This window comes from Arachis ipaensis, chromosome B06 (assembly GCF_000816755.2).
Source record: "Arachis ipaensis cultivar K30076 chromosome B06, Araip1.1, whole genome shotgun sequence".
Taxonomy (NCBI): domain Eukaryota; kingdom Viridiplantae; phylum Streptophyta; class Magnoliopsida; order Fabales; family Fabaceae; genus Arachis; species Arachis ipaensis.
This window is the reverse complement of record NC_029790.2, coordinates 125,005,917-125,021,766: the sequence shown is the minus strand read 5'-3', so window position 1 is coordinate 125,021,766 and position 15,850 is coordinate 125,005,917. Positions and strand designations below refer to the sequence as shown.

General features: G+C 34.6%; 1 protein-coding gene across 4 annotated transcripts; it reads right to left on the bottom strand.

Moving 5' to 3' along the window:
* LOC107605306 (probable LRR receptor-like serine/threonine-protein kinase At1g34110) lies at window positions 656–4,758 on the bottom strand. Of its 4 annotated transcripts, none has more exons than XM_016307145.2 (5): window positions 4,601–4,758; window positions 3,923–4,522; window positions 2,292–2,552; window positions 1,396–2,205; window positions 656–1,310 (listed from the first exon to the last, which is right to left on the bottom strand). In XM_016307145.2, the coding sequence occupies exons 2-5, from the start codon at window positions 4,350–4,352 to the stop codon at window positions 865–867; spliced, it is 1,947 nt and encodes a 648-aa protein (XP_016162631.1). In that variant the 5' UTR covers window positions 4,353–4,522; window positions 4,601–4,758; the 3' UTR covers window positions 656–864. The 4 variants fall into 4 exon arrangements, with proteins under 4 accessions (XP_016162631.1, XP_020960666.1, XP_020960667.1 ...); XM_021105007.1 differs by having other exon boundaries at window positions 3,923–4,528; window positions 4,601–4,752; XM_021105008.1 differs by having other exon boundaries at window positions 3,919–4,748.

The following is a 15,850-nucleotide window of genomic DNA, read 5'->3' as shown; positions in this document are numbered from 1 at the left end:
CTTTTTTTATTTTTTTCTTTTGTCACCACCACCACCACTACCACCACTACCACCACCACCACCTTCTTTTTTCATTTGATTTTTTTTTCTCTATTTGATTTCTTTTTTTTTTCTTTTTTTCCTCCATCATCATTTCTCTTTTTAACAAGAACACATCACATTTAAAAAATTTCGATGCAAAATTGAGATAATTCTTATTTCACCCACTTAACAAGAATACGTGTCAATTTGTCACGGTTAGAAAATTTCAATGCAAAATTGAAAAATGTATGCATCACAGTTAAAAAATTTTGGTACTATTTTCTAATAAATTTTGCCTAACTTAAAATTTCTCGTCGTTTTCTTCTTCATCATTATTATTATCATCTTTTTCTATTGTTTATCTTCTCTTTTATGTTTCATATTCTCATAATTTTTCTTGTTTTACTTTCTTAATAAAAAAACAAAAATCAAACATATATGTGATGATTTTATACGTTAAAAAGTATGTAATCTATCATGCAACCAAACACAATAAAATGTAATTTATCCTTTAGTTTCAAATGGTACCAGAGCAATTGCCATGTGTGTGGGTCTGATATACTATCTTTTGAGGCTTTGGTATCATTTTCATTTTTCAAAATTATTTTCGTTAATGTCTAAATTTTTTGAATTATTTTTTTAAGTTAATTTTTTTAACATGATAAAATTTGACAATACAAAAAAGTTTCTAAACTATAATACATAGCTATATGAACATACTCCTCGTTCTCAGCTGTAGCCTATAAAATAAAAACATATCTCTCTGTGCATAGTCCAACTCAACTATAATAATACACAGCCATTTCTACATACTTCACTTTTCTCAAGACACAACTGCAAGTATTAGTCACAGAGTTCTTGAATCACATCTTCCATATATGGTCGGAGATGAGGAGATTCGTGGGTGCAAAGCAGAGCAACTCCCCAGAGTTTCTCGGCCTCTGATTCCGAGAACTTCCCTTCAAGTTTGTCATCAACTTGTACCGTCTGGCGACTTAACTGAGTGATGTCACGTTTACCACTAAGAAGTTGAAAAACAATCACTCCAAATGCATACACATCACTCTTCTCGGTTAGACGACCCGTTTTCGTGTATTCGGGAGACAGATATCCCATGGCTGCACTAGCTTTGAGGGTGGAGAAGACGACGTCGTCTGCCAGCAGCTTGTGCAATCCCGAATATGCAAGAACCGCATTGTACCCAGCATCTAGAAGCACTGTATCGGCTGATAAATTCTGGTGAAGTAGACCGCCTTTGCTTCCCTTCTTTCCATGCAGATAAGCAATACCTGATTGATGAACATGAGAAAAAGAAAATAAGGAAACGTATAGGGAGGCAATCTGTCTGCCCTTTGATGAAACAAAATAACTGACCTTTAGCAATGCCATGGATGATGGATACTCTTGTGGACCATTCTAGAACTTTAGCATCGTCAAGGCACCGTAACAAACTCCCATTCGGGACAAAATCATAGACCAGAAAACACTCCCCACGGCTCTTGGAACAGCAAAAGCCTCTCAACCGAACCAGATTTTCATGCCTCAGTGAAGTCAATATCTTCAACCCTTTCAAGAACTCTGTTTCATCAGGCTTGCAGCTTGTTTTCGCAATGCACTTTACTACCACAACAGATCCATCTCTCAATATTCCCCTGTATATAGTAGAAAACTCACCCTTCCCCAACAAATTTAGCTCTGAGAAACACTGTGTTGCGCGTTCCACATCTTCAACGTTGAACATTAAGCTCTCTAGGAATTCCTGGGAATAACCACTTTGCCCTTTGGCTAATGGATCCCATCCATTGGAGTACTCCAAACTTATCAGAGGAGATGAAATTTTCTTGCGTGCTTCCTTCATCTTGCTAGTAGTGTTAGCAGTGCGTCCAATTTTCAATTTCTGATGCCGATACCATAACACTATAAACAGGCCAAAGATGGTTGAAGCAAAAGTAACTGCAATTACCGCGAAAACCAAACCGATATTCGATGGTTTTGATGGCTTTATATCTTTTGGTTGAACCGTCGTTGGAAGAACTTCTGAAGAAAGATTACCAGGCTCGTATGGTTCCGGTCTGACCGGGTCTGAACTGATTACTGCTCTACAAGGAGATAAATCAGCGAATCCGGTTCCACATAAACCAGGATTGTTCATGTACTGGAATCCACCTTTAAGTCTTTCTAGTGCTGCATTTGCACACAAAGCTGATCAAAATACAAATCTCTAAATATTAAAAAAAAAAATGTATATTGATACACTTAAAGAAATAAACCTTTAGGGATATTCCCCGAGAGAGAATTGTTTCGAACATCTAGAATCTGCAGTTTGGGTGCATAACCCAAACTCACTGGGATTGGACCGAAAAATTGGTTGAAGCTCAGATCTAATCGTGTTAGTGACTCCAATTCACCCAAACTCGCTGGAATTGCGCCGTATAATTGATTATATTGCAGCGAAAGAACGCTAAGCTTCTTCAACTTCTCTAGTTCAGAAGGTACACCGCCACTGAACTCGTTATAGCTAATCTGCAAAACTGTATACACATCGTAACATGTTAGAAACAATGCTGAGTTGAGAAAAAGAAAAAACAAAATCTAAGACCTTCAAGTACATGAGATAAGAGAAATTTGCAATGAACCTTCTAATTCTATGGCAATGATGCAAATATGACAAGAACACAGTAGAAGTAGAGAAATGAAAATGAAAATGATCATGACTCTAAGCTAAGAATACAAAATTGATTTAATTACTATGTTGGTCCCTTTAGTTTTATAAAATTTTCAATTAGGTCTCTATACTTTTTTTTCTTTTAATTGAGTCCTTGCACTAATTTTTTTTAATTGGTCCTATACTTTTTTTTTTCCTTTTATTTAGGTCTATATACCAATTCTTTTTTTTTTTTAGTTGGATCCATATAAAATTAAACCATTACTACTAAGAGAGACTTAATTGAAAAAAAAAATTAGTGTAAGGACCCAATTAAAAAGAAAACAAGTATAGGGACCTAATTGAAAATTTTACGAAACTATAAGGACCAACAGAATAATTAAACCTACAAAATTTTGAAGGAAGAATAAAAAATAAATAATATTTCTGATTTTTTAAACAGATCTTTTTTAACAACAAACTCAACTATTATTTTTCAATCCAAATAATTATTAATTCATGTACATGGAAAATAGGAGTCACATCATGATCAGTTGCATCAGTAATCCATCAGTATAATCCATCAGTAATCCATAACTTGACAATAATTTCAACAAATAAATAATAAATAATAAATCAATCCTATTACCTTATCAACAGTATTTCTGTCAATTTTTGTTAATTCTTATTTATAACTATGTTTAATGAAAGTGTTTTTGTAAATGTGTCTAATAAAAATATTTTTTTTATGATTGTGTTTAATAAAAGTGTTTTTATAAATATATTTTTTGGATGTTTCTTTATATATATATTTAAAATATAATAATTAATTATTGTTGGCAATAAATTAAGAGATAATATATTAGTATCCTATACTTTTTTGTAATAAAATAAAAATGATAACAACAAATAAATCGAGAAGATATAGAGAGAGAAATGAAGATTTACAGCTACTCAAAATACTCATTTCATCAAACTAAATAACATGGAACCAAAATAAGTAGTCCTTCCCAATTCACACATAGAGATAAGATGAACATGCAGAGAATAAAAGTTGGCAAGTTCAAGAACTCTTGTCTTATTGTCAAAATTGGACCACCAAATTTTTCCATTCTCAGAACTTAAATCCAAAACCCCTGTTAAGTCACTAAAGTATTCAGCAGTTTGACGAATCTGAGATGTGATGACTGATAAGCATGCAATGAACAAGAACAAAAAATAGTAATAATAAATAGTAAAAAGAAGTTAGCAACCTGCCTTGAAGATTAGAGAGGTTGGCAATCTGACGAGGGATATCACCAGAGAGAGAATTGACATTGAGATACAAGTCAGTGAGGTGAATCAAGGAGGAAATCTCCTTGGGTAAAATTCCACTGAGAGAGTTGAAGTGAAGATAGAGACCAGTCAAGCTCTTAAGACTAGAAATGGCGGCAGGTATGCTTCCAGAGAGACCCTTTCCTTGCAGTGAGATATTCACTACAAGACCTTCTTGGTTGCAAGCCACGCCCTCAAAATGGCCAGGGAAACTGCTACATGGGTCGGAGTGTGGGGTCCACGAAGTCAACACACGGTTTTGTGGGTCAAGAGATTCTTTGATGGTCATGAGAGCTTCAAGCTCTGAGGTCTTGGCGGGGAGAGATGGAGAAGCACATATCAGGAGGAGGAACACTTGGAGAAGCAGAGACATGGTTTGTGAAGAGTGAGAAGAGAAAAGAAGGGGGTAATACGTGTATGAACTAAAGGAGGATGATGATGATGATGAGGCTGCTTTCCAATACTAGACTTTAACGTGACCAACATAACAGATGACGAGGATGAATACCAACAAAATGGTCGGTTGCGTTGTGTTTCTACTATCTGCAACTTTATAATATATTCATAAATCCCATATGCTAGCATAAATTGAGGTAAAAATATTTTTGGATCTGTTCGTACCTTTTGGGTTAGAAGAAAAGGAGATGAGTAATTTCAGTGACCCCGACTTGAACTGTGTTCTGACTTGAGCTGTGTTTACATTAGGTTGAGAGAATTTTTTTGCAAAGACACGTTTAAGTTAGTAATATTTGTTAAAGATAATGATACAATTTTTTTTTCTGCATGTCTCGAGCTCTCTTGTTCTCGATTTTATACCCTTTATGAGTATATGTTAAGACATTTTATTGCCTCGAATATACGTTTTGTTCCTAACAATTTTAGGTTTGGCAAAGTAACATTGTCTTTTATCACTATATTTGTATAATGTTCAAAACCGGATAGTCAATTTTGTGATTATCCATTGTTGTCCAGAACAGGATCAAATATTATTATTAAGAGTTTGAGTAGAAAATCAACTTTTTTTTTATCGAGAAATAATTATTCAAAGCATAAATATTTGTAGGTAAATGATACAATAATTTTGGATTGGATTAAATAGTATCTAATATTATGTTAGAACTGAAATCGAGTAAACTTTAAAAATTAGTTCAAAAAGTGAGATATGCTTGGTATTTATAAATTATCTAAAAATTATATTTTTGAGAGAGGTAAAATTTGTAATAAGCCAATTTGATTTAGTAATTTTTTATTTAATAAATTTCATTTCAAAAACGAAAAACATATTTCATCACCAATAAAATCGTACCACCACCACATGTCATGTTCTCATTAGTCGGTGATAATGATTCAGCCAAAAGTATTTTGTCTCTATTTTATCTAATAATTCTACATTAAGAAAAAGATAATAGGTTTCCACTATTAAATTACTCATAACATACATATATGTTTGCTATGCATGTGTGTATGTTTAACATAATTTTGAATAGCGTAATCAATTATTTTGAGCATGAGATATTTGGTAATGCAGAGTACAGGATGAGGATTGAAAAAGATGTTGCAAACTTGTAATAGTAATGACAGAGTTTGTATGATTAGAATGAGGCGGGGCCGGGGCCTCTATAATAAAAAGCGAACATTATTATTGATACAGGAAATAAAATTGTTCAATTGTATATGATCCTCTAAAGTGTTCACGGGATGCCTCTCCTTGCTCCCTAACTTTATCACTTTCCTATGGCTATAATGGAATACCCATGCCTCATTTTACACGAGAATAATTGTATTTATTTATTATTTTAACATTGATATTTATCTTTGTAAATTATTCGTAGAAAGTATTTGTGATGCAGGGGAAAGAAGTCAAAAATAATAAATCAGTAATTAGCTATATAGGAATAAAGAATGACCCTGTCTCCAATAATTCTCGCAAAGAGATGTAGCTTGGCGTGTCCCTACAGGGATTATCCTGCTTAAGAAAACACTACATGAAATCTAGCTCAAACCTTACATATTGTTTGGATATTGAAGAATGGGAACAAGGAATTAATTAAGTACTTGATTCAAGAAGCAGGAATTAAGAACTAGAAAAGAATACTAGGCTCTATGACGAGAAGAGGGGGGAGATAATGGAGATATAATTTTCGAAGAAATATTGTATGTATAATTATTTCTCTCTGTATATATTTTTTTACATTTTTTATTTAATATTAAAATTGGTTAATTTACTTAACATTTTTAAGATATTTTTTTTATACCATAAAAATATATAAACGTCGTTCTCTAAATTTCATACTTACTCTAAAATTTGTCCCAAGAATTTCCTATCCCTCATCTCCATAGAGGCTTTTTTCTATCCCCGTTTCACAGATTTTTTGCATTACCATCTCAATTAATAGTTGTTTTGAAACATCAATTTTTTAATGATAATTTACGTTGATAAATAAAGCCATCTCAAAATTATTTGAATTCTCTAAATCTAAAAACGTTACTTAATTGTCTCTGTTTATATTTTTATATAAATCGAATTTAATAAATTTGAATTAGGGTAATGAATAGTAAATTGAATCTATAAGATTCGAATTACTTGACATTGTGATTCGAAAGTAAATCGAATTTAAAGAATTCGAATTATGTCATCTCCTACTAAATCAAATCTATAGATTTTGATTTATATGGTCCATGCTAAACCTAAGCAATAATAAGGTTCGATTTATACTCACTTAGTAAATCGAATCCATTAAAGTCGATTTACAGTTATTAGTGGTTTATGGTAAATCGAAGCCATTAGACTCGATTTACTATGTATCATACTATATGTATAAATCGAACGCAGTTAATTTGATTTATAGAGTCCTAATGTATATAAATACAAGCTCAACGTGAATTTTTTACTATAGTGAGATTCACAATAGCTAGTGATGAGAGTTTTTTAGTTCTGTTGCACTATAGAGGGATGATTAAGAAGAAAATGCGATCATAAATTAAATTTACTGATAAGGATCCGCTGAGTGTTTTCCTCAAACCTTCGACGAGTTTCATTAAGTTTTAGAACACTATACTCCAGATACTAGGTCTGTATGGTGTGAAACGGGTGGAAAAGATATTCTATAGAATTTATATTTCCGTGTTACACGATGATGTGAAGTACGATTCATTCGTCATAAGCAGTGACGAAGATTTGCAAGGTCTGTTCCATTGTCGTCGTCAGTTTCTAGAGGTGAGGACCCCATAGCTGTTGGCGAAGCTTGTGGATGTGGTATCTAGTTCTGGAGGTTCGAACCGGAATTCTCAATCTTCAGGACATCCAGCCTGCTCTAGTTTCATGCCTGTTGGTGCCTCGTCAGCTGTGCTGGTGATTGTACCTAAGACAGTTTTAGTTGCATCTCCGTCCTTTGCAGCTAATCTGAACCGTAGTGGTGACGTAGAAGTTGGTGAGATTGGACCCTTGGGGGAGGTTGCGATTGCGACGCCCAGTACTCCTATTATGGTCCCGTGATACGTGGTCAAGAGGACATTTTCGTCATCTTAGAGCTAAGGAACGGAATGATAATCTTGTCATATTCAAGGATCTAAATTCTAGAAGAATTGTGTCATGCCAGTCTTGGACATCAAGAAGACCAAGAGTTCGTTTCAAAAACAATGGTGTTGAAAGGGCAACAATTCATAAGGCCCATTGGGCTAAAGTAAGACAACAAAAGCCCAATAAAGCTTTTCAAATTCAATGGGAGAAAATTTTTATTAATTTTCGAATTTTAGTCATTTATTTTTAATTTGTTTTACTGTTAGAATTTGTTGGATGATTTGATTTACTTTTGATTTGCTTAGTAATATTTTTAGGGATTTTAAATTTAAATCAAATCTGATCTAATCTAATAAGATCAAATCTGATTTAAATTAGTTATCTTATCTTTTAGTTAGTTTGTTAGGAGCCCATTTAAACACTTCTGGTGAGACCATTTGGAATAACTTTGATGAATAAATTTTCAGTTGCTTTTAAGCACGTTTTTATTGTGTGAGGAGTGAAGTGAGTGATTTGCTTCGCTGGTTGCATGGAGAAGATTCAGTGATTCAATTTTTATCCCTCTGATCTAGGTTGCCAAGGACAAGTTCTTTGAAGGTCTAGTAGGGAGCCCCTTCCGGTGACCTAGGTTGCTAAGAACAGGTATCTTAGAGGTCTAGTAGGAAAACTTTATCTATCCTTTATTTTTCATTATTTATCTTTTATACTTCCGTTGTGTCTTTTCCGTTGCTTCCCTTTATCTATCCTTCTAAATCCTTATCATCTGATATCAGTTACAGGTTGTAGGTAAATTCTTATTTATCTACACGTTCCATGGGTCTTGTTTAGTCTCTTTTTTTTTTCTCTTTAATTTCTGTAAATTCATATTAGTCAAACGAAAAAAAAATTTCTTTTTTTAATTTTATTTTTGTAATTATTCCATCTTTAAGTCAGTGTCTGAAAAAAAAATAATAATAAAAAAATGATTGAATATTACGATAGTGATGATGAAGGAAGCTCATATGCGAAAAAGAGTTCTCAGTTTCAAATCCCTGCATTCAAAGGGAGGAATGATCATAAAGCGTATTTCAGATGGGAAAGGAAGGTAGAATCAATTTTTGCAAATTGCATCCTTTCAGAAGAAAAGAAGGTTCAACTGGTACATGCCAATTTTTCTAATGTTGCTCGTATATGGTGGACTGAATTAGGAAGATCTAGAAGACGGTACGGAAAGCGCCCAATTAGCAGCTGGAAGAAGATGAAGAAAATCATGAGGAGGCAGTTTGTGCCATCATCATACCACAATATATTTTTTGCAAATTTTTTACGTTACAACAAGGCTCACAATCAGTGATGGAGTACCACAAGGAGTTTCTATATTTGATGGACATGGCTAATATTAAAAGGAGTCCTGAGGTTCTTAAGGACCGATTTTTGTTTGGATTACGCGAATAACTTGTAGATACAGTCCAACGTTACCGTTACACGACCATGGACGATTTGGTCAAATTGGCCATTAACTGGGAGCAAGTGCAACAAATGATAGTTCGCCATAACAAGAGGAATTCTTCTACGCCTATCTTTCATTCTTCTTCAAAGCCAGAGATGAAAGAATTTGTTGAGAATGTTGTAGAGGGTGATGTGTCTTTGGAAGATTCAACAGTGCAGAATTTCTCAACTGGGTCCTAGGGATGTGAGCAATTTGAAAAATATGAGAGAAACAAAATTGAGAAAGAGATTGAGTGTTTGAGTGAAAAGAATCCATGTTTGATTGAAAGCGAGAGTTTTGAGAGAAAAGATGCGGATAGTGAGCGAGAGGAGTCAATGAGCGAAAAAGAAACTGAGTTCAATAAACACACTTGTGAGAGAGATCTAGAAAGTTCTAACTTAGACAAAAGTGCATTAGTCTCAGTGAAATCCACAAAGTCCTTAGTTTCTCATACATCTAACCATGAAATTCCTAATATTTTTATATCAAGTTTTCTAGGTTTTGTAGATTCGCTGGTCAATTATAAAGGCATTAATATGGATGAAAAGGAAGAAAGACAAATTGCACACCTTGGACAAGATGGTAAAAGTATGGTTGGAAATATTGAACTTGCACACATGAAGGACATAACCACAATTCAGTGGATGGAGAAGAGTCCACAAACCATGGTATTTGAACCAGGAGATTGGATTTGGATTCTTTGGAGGGAAGAAGCGCTTCTCATTCAAGATTCGAGGACGAATCTTTTTTAAGAGGGAGAGAATGATATGTGGTCAAGAGGGCATTTTCGTCATCTTAGAGCTAAGGAACGGAATGATAATCTTGTCATATTCAAGGATCTAAATTCTAGAAGAATTGTGTCATGCCAGTCTTGGACATCAAGAAGACCAAGAGTTCGTCTAAAAAACAATGGTGTTGAAAGGGCAACAATTCATAAGGCCCATTGGGCTAAAGCAAGACAACAAAAGCCCAATAAAGCTTTTCAAATTCAATGGGAGAAAATTTTTATTAATTTTCAAATTTTAGTCATTTATTTTTAATTTGTTTTACTGTTAGAATTTGTTGGATGCATAGTTGTAAGAATCGGACCGGACCGGCCGGTTCGATCGGAAAACCGGTGAACCGGACCTAGAACCGGTCCGGTTGAGTGATGTAACCGAATAAGGAATAGAACCGTTTTGAACCGGGTTGAACCGGCCAGTTTTGATAAAAACCGAAAAACCGGTGGTTTTTGGTTAACCGACCGGTTTAGGAAATTTTTTTTATTCTTTTTCAAAACGACGTCGTTTTGATTTATTTAAAAAAAAAAAAAAGAAAAGCCCTACGGGCTACCACCCCCACGCCCCACCCGATCCCAGTTTGCAGTTCCAATTTCCCTCCCCTTTTGGCTATTCCCCCCAACCCTAACGGCGAAACGGCGAAACCCTACCAGCCCTCCGCCAGTCCGCCGCCCTCACCTCACTCACCCAGCCCCCAGCCCGTCATCCTCTTCGTCTCACCGGCGGTCTGAGCTCTGAAGAAACCAACTCAGCCCGTCATCCTCTCCGAACAGCAGATCCGCCACCCGCGAACTCGCCATTCCAGCGCCGTCGCCCTCGCCCAGTCGCCCTCCCCGTCGCCCTTCTGCTCTAGTGCTACTGCTCTGTGACTCTGTCAACAGGTAAGCTCCACTGCTCCAGTTCTGTAATCTGCTTCTGCTCTGTTCTGCACTTGAAGTTTAATGATTGTTGTGTGAAATACATTACACTCTGCTCTGTTCTGTTACTGTAAGTTCTGTTAAGCTGAATTTCCTTGTTGAATATGCTTGTTGAAATTTGAAACTGTTGAATACATTACACTTGAATATGCTTGTTGAATTTCCTTGTTGAATATGCTTGTTGAATTTCCTTGTAAATTTACTGTTGGATTAGGACATGAAATATGAAACTGTTGGCTGTTGCATTTTTCATGTTATGTAAATCAAATTTTTCATGTAAATCAATTTATGTTTTGTTGATTTGTACTGGAAATATGAAACTGTTGGATTATATGCTTGATTTGAATCCATGAAATATGAATTTGCTTGTCTTGCTGAATAGGGAATTTAACTATTTAAGAATTTAAGGTTGCTGTCTTGCTGAATAGGGAATAGGAACTAGGGAATTTAGGATTGCTATTTTTATTCATGTGAAACCGGTTTTACCGGTTCAACCAACGGTTTATCGGTTGAACCAATAAACCAGTGAACCAGTAACCTGATCGGTTCGATCACCGATTCGGTTCTTACAACTATGGTTGGATGATTTGATTTACTTTTGATTTGCTTAGTAATATTTTTAGAGATTTTAAATTTAAATCAAATCTGATCTAATCTAATAAGATCAAATCTGATTTAAATTAGTTATCATATCTTTAGGATTTTAAAATTTAAATTAAATCTGATCTAATCCAATAAGATCAAATCTGATTTAAATAAGTTATCTTATCTTTTAGTTAGTTTGTTAGGAGCCTATTTAAACACCTCTGGTGAGACCATTTGGAATAACTTTGATGAATAAATTTTCAGTTGCTTTTAAGCACGTTTTTATTGTGTGAGGAGTGAGGTGAGTGATTTGCTTCGTTGGTTGCATGGAGAAGATTGAGTGATTCAATTTTCATCCCTCTGATCTAGGTTGTCAAGGACAAGTTCTTTGAAGGTCTAGTAGGGAATCTTTTCCGGTGACCTAGGTTGCTAAGAACAGGTTTCTTAGAGGTCTAGTAGAAAAAATCCCTTATCTATCCTTTATTTTTCTTTTATCTATCTTTTTTTTTTCTTATCATCCCGATTTTCGGAGAGGGTAGAGTAACGATTGGGGTTGAAGATGCGCTGCATGATGATGATGATGTGGAGCTTGCCACAATAGCTAAAGAATAGTGATGATGACATACCACAGACCACTCCAATTGTGGGTAGCAGAGCATCTTGTTCAGGAACTCATCAGTATCCCCTGTACTTCTCAACTTTGGATTTGGATGCCATGGTACAGCAAGGGAATCCAGAAGTACCTGTTGGTTTCAGGGCCATAGATACACAGAATACAGGAGTTGTATATGAATTTCAAGTTGGTCAGCAGTTTTAGGATAAAGAGGAGGTCGTGTTAAGCGTGAAGATTTATAGCATCTACCGTGGGGTTGAGTACAAGGTGTTGGAATCCGATCATCGCAAGTACTACGGCAAGTGCAAGGAGTTCGACAACGGATGCGCATGGCTCATTCGGGTTAGCCTCTGCCAGTGCAGATGTATTTGAGAGGTAAAACGGTACAATGGTCCTCACACTTGCCTAGCCACATCGATATCTAGTGATTACAGGATGCTTGATTATTATGTCATATCGGCCTTTATACTGTCCATGATTAGAGCTGATGCTGCCGTCTCGATCAAGGTACTGCAGAATGCCAGGAGGCACACTTTGGGTTTAGACCGACTTACAGGAGAGTTTGAATGGCTAAACAGAAGGCCGTGATACAGATTTACGGAGATTGGAAAGAGTCATACAATGACTTACCACGATGGGTAATGGGTGTGCAGATCACGATGCCAGGTAGTGTCGCGGTTTTGAGGACGAGCCGTGTGCGGGTTGGTGGGCAAGTGGATGAGTCTTCAGCTTATTTCTATCGGCTTTTCTGGACATTCTCACCGTGTATTGAGGCCTTCCATCATTGCAAGCCATTGGTCAGTCTTGCAATCTGGTTCGTCCGAGTAAGGATCACCGAGTTATAACGTCTCTGAGCACTGTACTACCTCTGCTGGGAGCTATACCTCGGTCCGGATCAAAACACCGCGGCGAAAATACCTGCAAAAAATACTCTGACGCTCAAGTTAATGGGAGGTTTTATAAGTGCGATAAAAGTAATACAAAACTCAAAATAGAACCTGCCTTTTTTCGAGGTTGTGTGCTCGGCTTTATAGGTGATATTTTACTCGTTGTGTGAATATGCCCGAGATTCTTGGTCCTTACTGAGTGCCGCTTGAGGCGAATTAATTTCGCTGACCACGTTTGGTTATTCAAATTTTTGGGTCCGACCTTATCGTGTTATTCTGAGTTTCTTAGATGGCCTAGGTGGCCGAGGTATCGGTTACGTATCACAATCTAAACCAAATCTCGTTCAGTCTTGCAAGATGGTATAAACCAGCTATCTGCAAGTATGGAATGATCCTGTCATCCAAAGGCATACCGTGTTGCCTTCTCATGTTGGTGATACATCGATGGGGCTGGACAAAGATAAAATTTTTTTTTATCATAACCATAACAAAACATTGTTCGATTCTTAAAATATAAAAAGGCTAAACATTGCACGCCGAATTTTTAAATCATCATTTACAATAACGCCCAACATGTTCACACAAAATAGAAAATGCTAAAACTAAATGGACTTAAGTACATCACACCTCTAACAAAAAAATTATCTATAATGTATAAAAAATATCGCAATATTTCAATCAGCATCATGCTTACAATAGTTGGGTTATATTGAACCCCATTCCTAAACTAAATATTACTGAATATAAAACAAATAACTTAAAAAATCTAACATTGCTTACAATTCTAACTAACTTTTTTAGGTACCATTTCAAGTTCTCAAAATTTAACCAACTAATAGATTACTACTTCTACTCAACAATTATATTGTAAAAAATAATTTTCTAATTTCTAATAACGACTTTAAACAACTACTATAAGAAGCATGTTAACATTACTAGCACGACTAAATTATGTTAAAAACAAAAATCGAATTCACTAACCTCTTCGTGGACGACACCAGCAATGTGCGCGACTCCATCTAACCGATACAGACGATTTGGATCGTCCTCCATGTGTACAGATCTTGAATTTTCTGCGAGTTTTTCTCCAAGATTTGGGAGGGGACGGTGGGGTTGGAATTTTGGATTTTAATCCGATGAATTGGATTCGAATTATATATATAGGCGTTCGAAGGTAAATTAAATCTATTGAATTTGATTTAGTTAAGGCTACGCATGCTAGTAAATCGAAGCTAATGAGTTCGAATTACTATTGGCCCAAAATCAAAATCATTTGAGTCGATTTACTATGGGCAACATTCAAATTCATATTAGCTCATTGTAAATCAAAATCAATCAACTCGATTTACTATGAATGAGGCCAAATAGAATCTTTTTTATTCGAATTAGTAATAGGTATGATCAACATGTAATTTAAATCCTATAGATTCAATTTATTACTTTTTTTTTACCAAAGATAGGAGACTCGAACTCGCAACCTCTTAATTGAGTATGGGGAGACTATGCCATTTGAGCTATAACTCATTAGCGATTTAATTTACTACTTATTATCCTAATTCGACTTCATTAAATTCGATTTATATAGAAATTTGGCATTAAAATCGTCCTTTTAAATAATTTTTTTAAATGATAAAAATATCACTTTTTCCACCATTTCACTCTTCTTGTTCTTCTTCCAGAAGAACAAATTCTTCTTTCCTTAACAAAACTGAAAATTTCAAATCTTTAAATATAGTTAACAAAATTCAATTATAAGAATTAAAAATATCCAAATTCTTTTTCAATTACAAAAATAAAAAATTTATGAATTTAATTATCAAGAATAATGAAGTACAAGATTAAGAACAAAAATTAGGGAGAAACAAGAAATTCAAAAACAAAAATAGCAACAACAATCCAAAAATTTAGAAATAAGAACAAAAACAAAACCAACAAAAAAATTAGAGAATTAGGGATTGTGATGAACAACATCAAAATTTTTAAATTTAACAACAACAACAGATTCAAATTTTTTTTAAAACAAAAAGAATGAAACTATATCTTATAAAAAGCATGGAGGTCACCGTTGGAGTGGAGGTCATCGTCGAGGTGAAGAAGAAGTGTGTGTGACGGTTGTATGTGATAGAAAAGAAGAAGAAGAGAAGAAGGAGGTGTGTGATGGTTGTGTGTAACGGAGAAGAAGTAGAAGAAGAAGGAGAAGCTGTGTGTGTTGTGACAATGGAGTGAAGAAGATAGGGTTTGGAGTTAGAGAGATGAGAGAGTAGAATTAGTGAAATAAGGGTAAAATGGTCAAAAGGACGATTTTAATACCAAACAAAATGTTAGGGACAATTTTAATATGGGTGTTAGCAGTGCGGTTTTGGATTGGATGATTTTAAAAAAAAATCCGATCCAATCCGATCTAATTTCAAGCGGTTTGGATTGTATTGGCTTTGCGGTTTTGTAAATTAAAAAAATTAAACACATATAACAAGTCTGCAGCTGAGGCCTAGCTCAACTGGTCAAATCATATACATCTTAATATGCTGCACTCGGGTTTAAACCTTGGTGTGTGCACCCAGGGACGGACCCAAGCATACAAATGAGGGGGCACTTGCCCCATGATGTTTTTAATTTTTGTTTTAAAAGATATATTTATATATAATATGCCCCCACTTCAAATTTTAAATGACCCCACTACAAATAAAATAAATTCAATTAGTTAAAGTTTTAAATTTATTTTTTTATTTTTTGTTATCATTTTGACTATTATTTAACCTAATCAAATTTAATTATTGTACCGTCAATTCTTTATTCTCTTAAACCCTCATCTTATTTTTATATTTTCAACATTTTTTTTATTCCTTGTCTAATGGTCATCTTCTCTTCATCAAAAAGTAAATTTTAAATTCTCTAATTTTTTTATATAGCTCTCCATGACTCTATGTATCTTTCAATTTCATTATTTTTCTTTTTGATATTTTCAATTGCAATTTTTAATTCAAACAATTATAGTTTAAGTATCAATCTAATATTTTATTTTTTCGTGACTTTATATATTTTATTTTATTCTCGATTTATTCATCCTTATTACTTATTTTTTATCTTTTGTTCCTTTTGTTC

Coding starts and splice junctions, on each gene's coding strand:
- LOC107605306 (XM_016307145.2), bottom strand. CDS start 4,352: ATGTCTCTGCTTCTCCAAGTGTTCCTCCTCCTGATATGTGCTTCTCCA. Junction 2,553..3,922: donor CAACCTCTCTAATCTTCAAG/GCAGGTTGCTAA, acceptor ATGTGTATACAG/TTTTGCAGATTAGCTATAAC. Junction 2,206..2,291: donor CTCGGGGAATATCCCTAAAG/GTTTATTTCTTT, acceptor GTGCAAATGCAG/CACTAGAAAGACTTAAAGGT.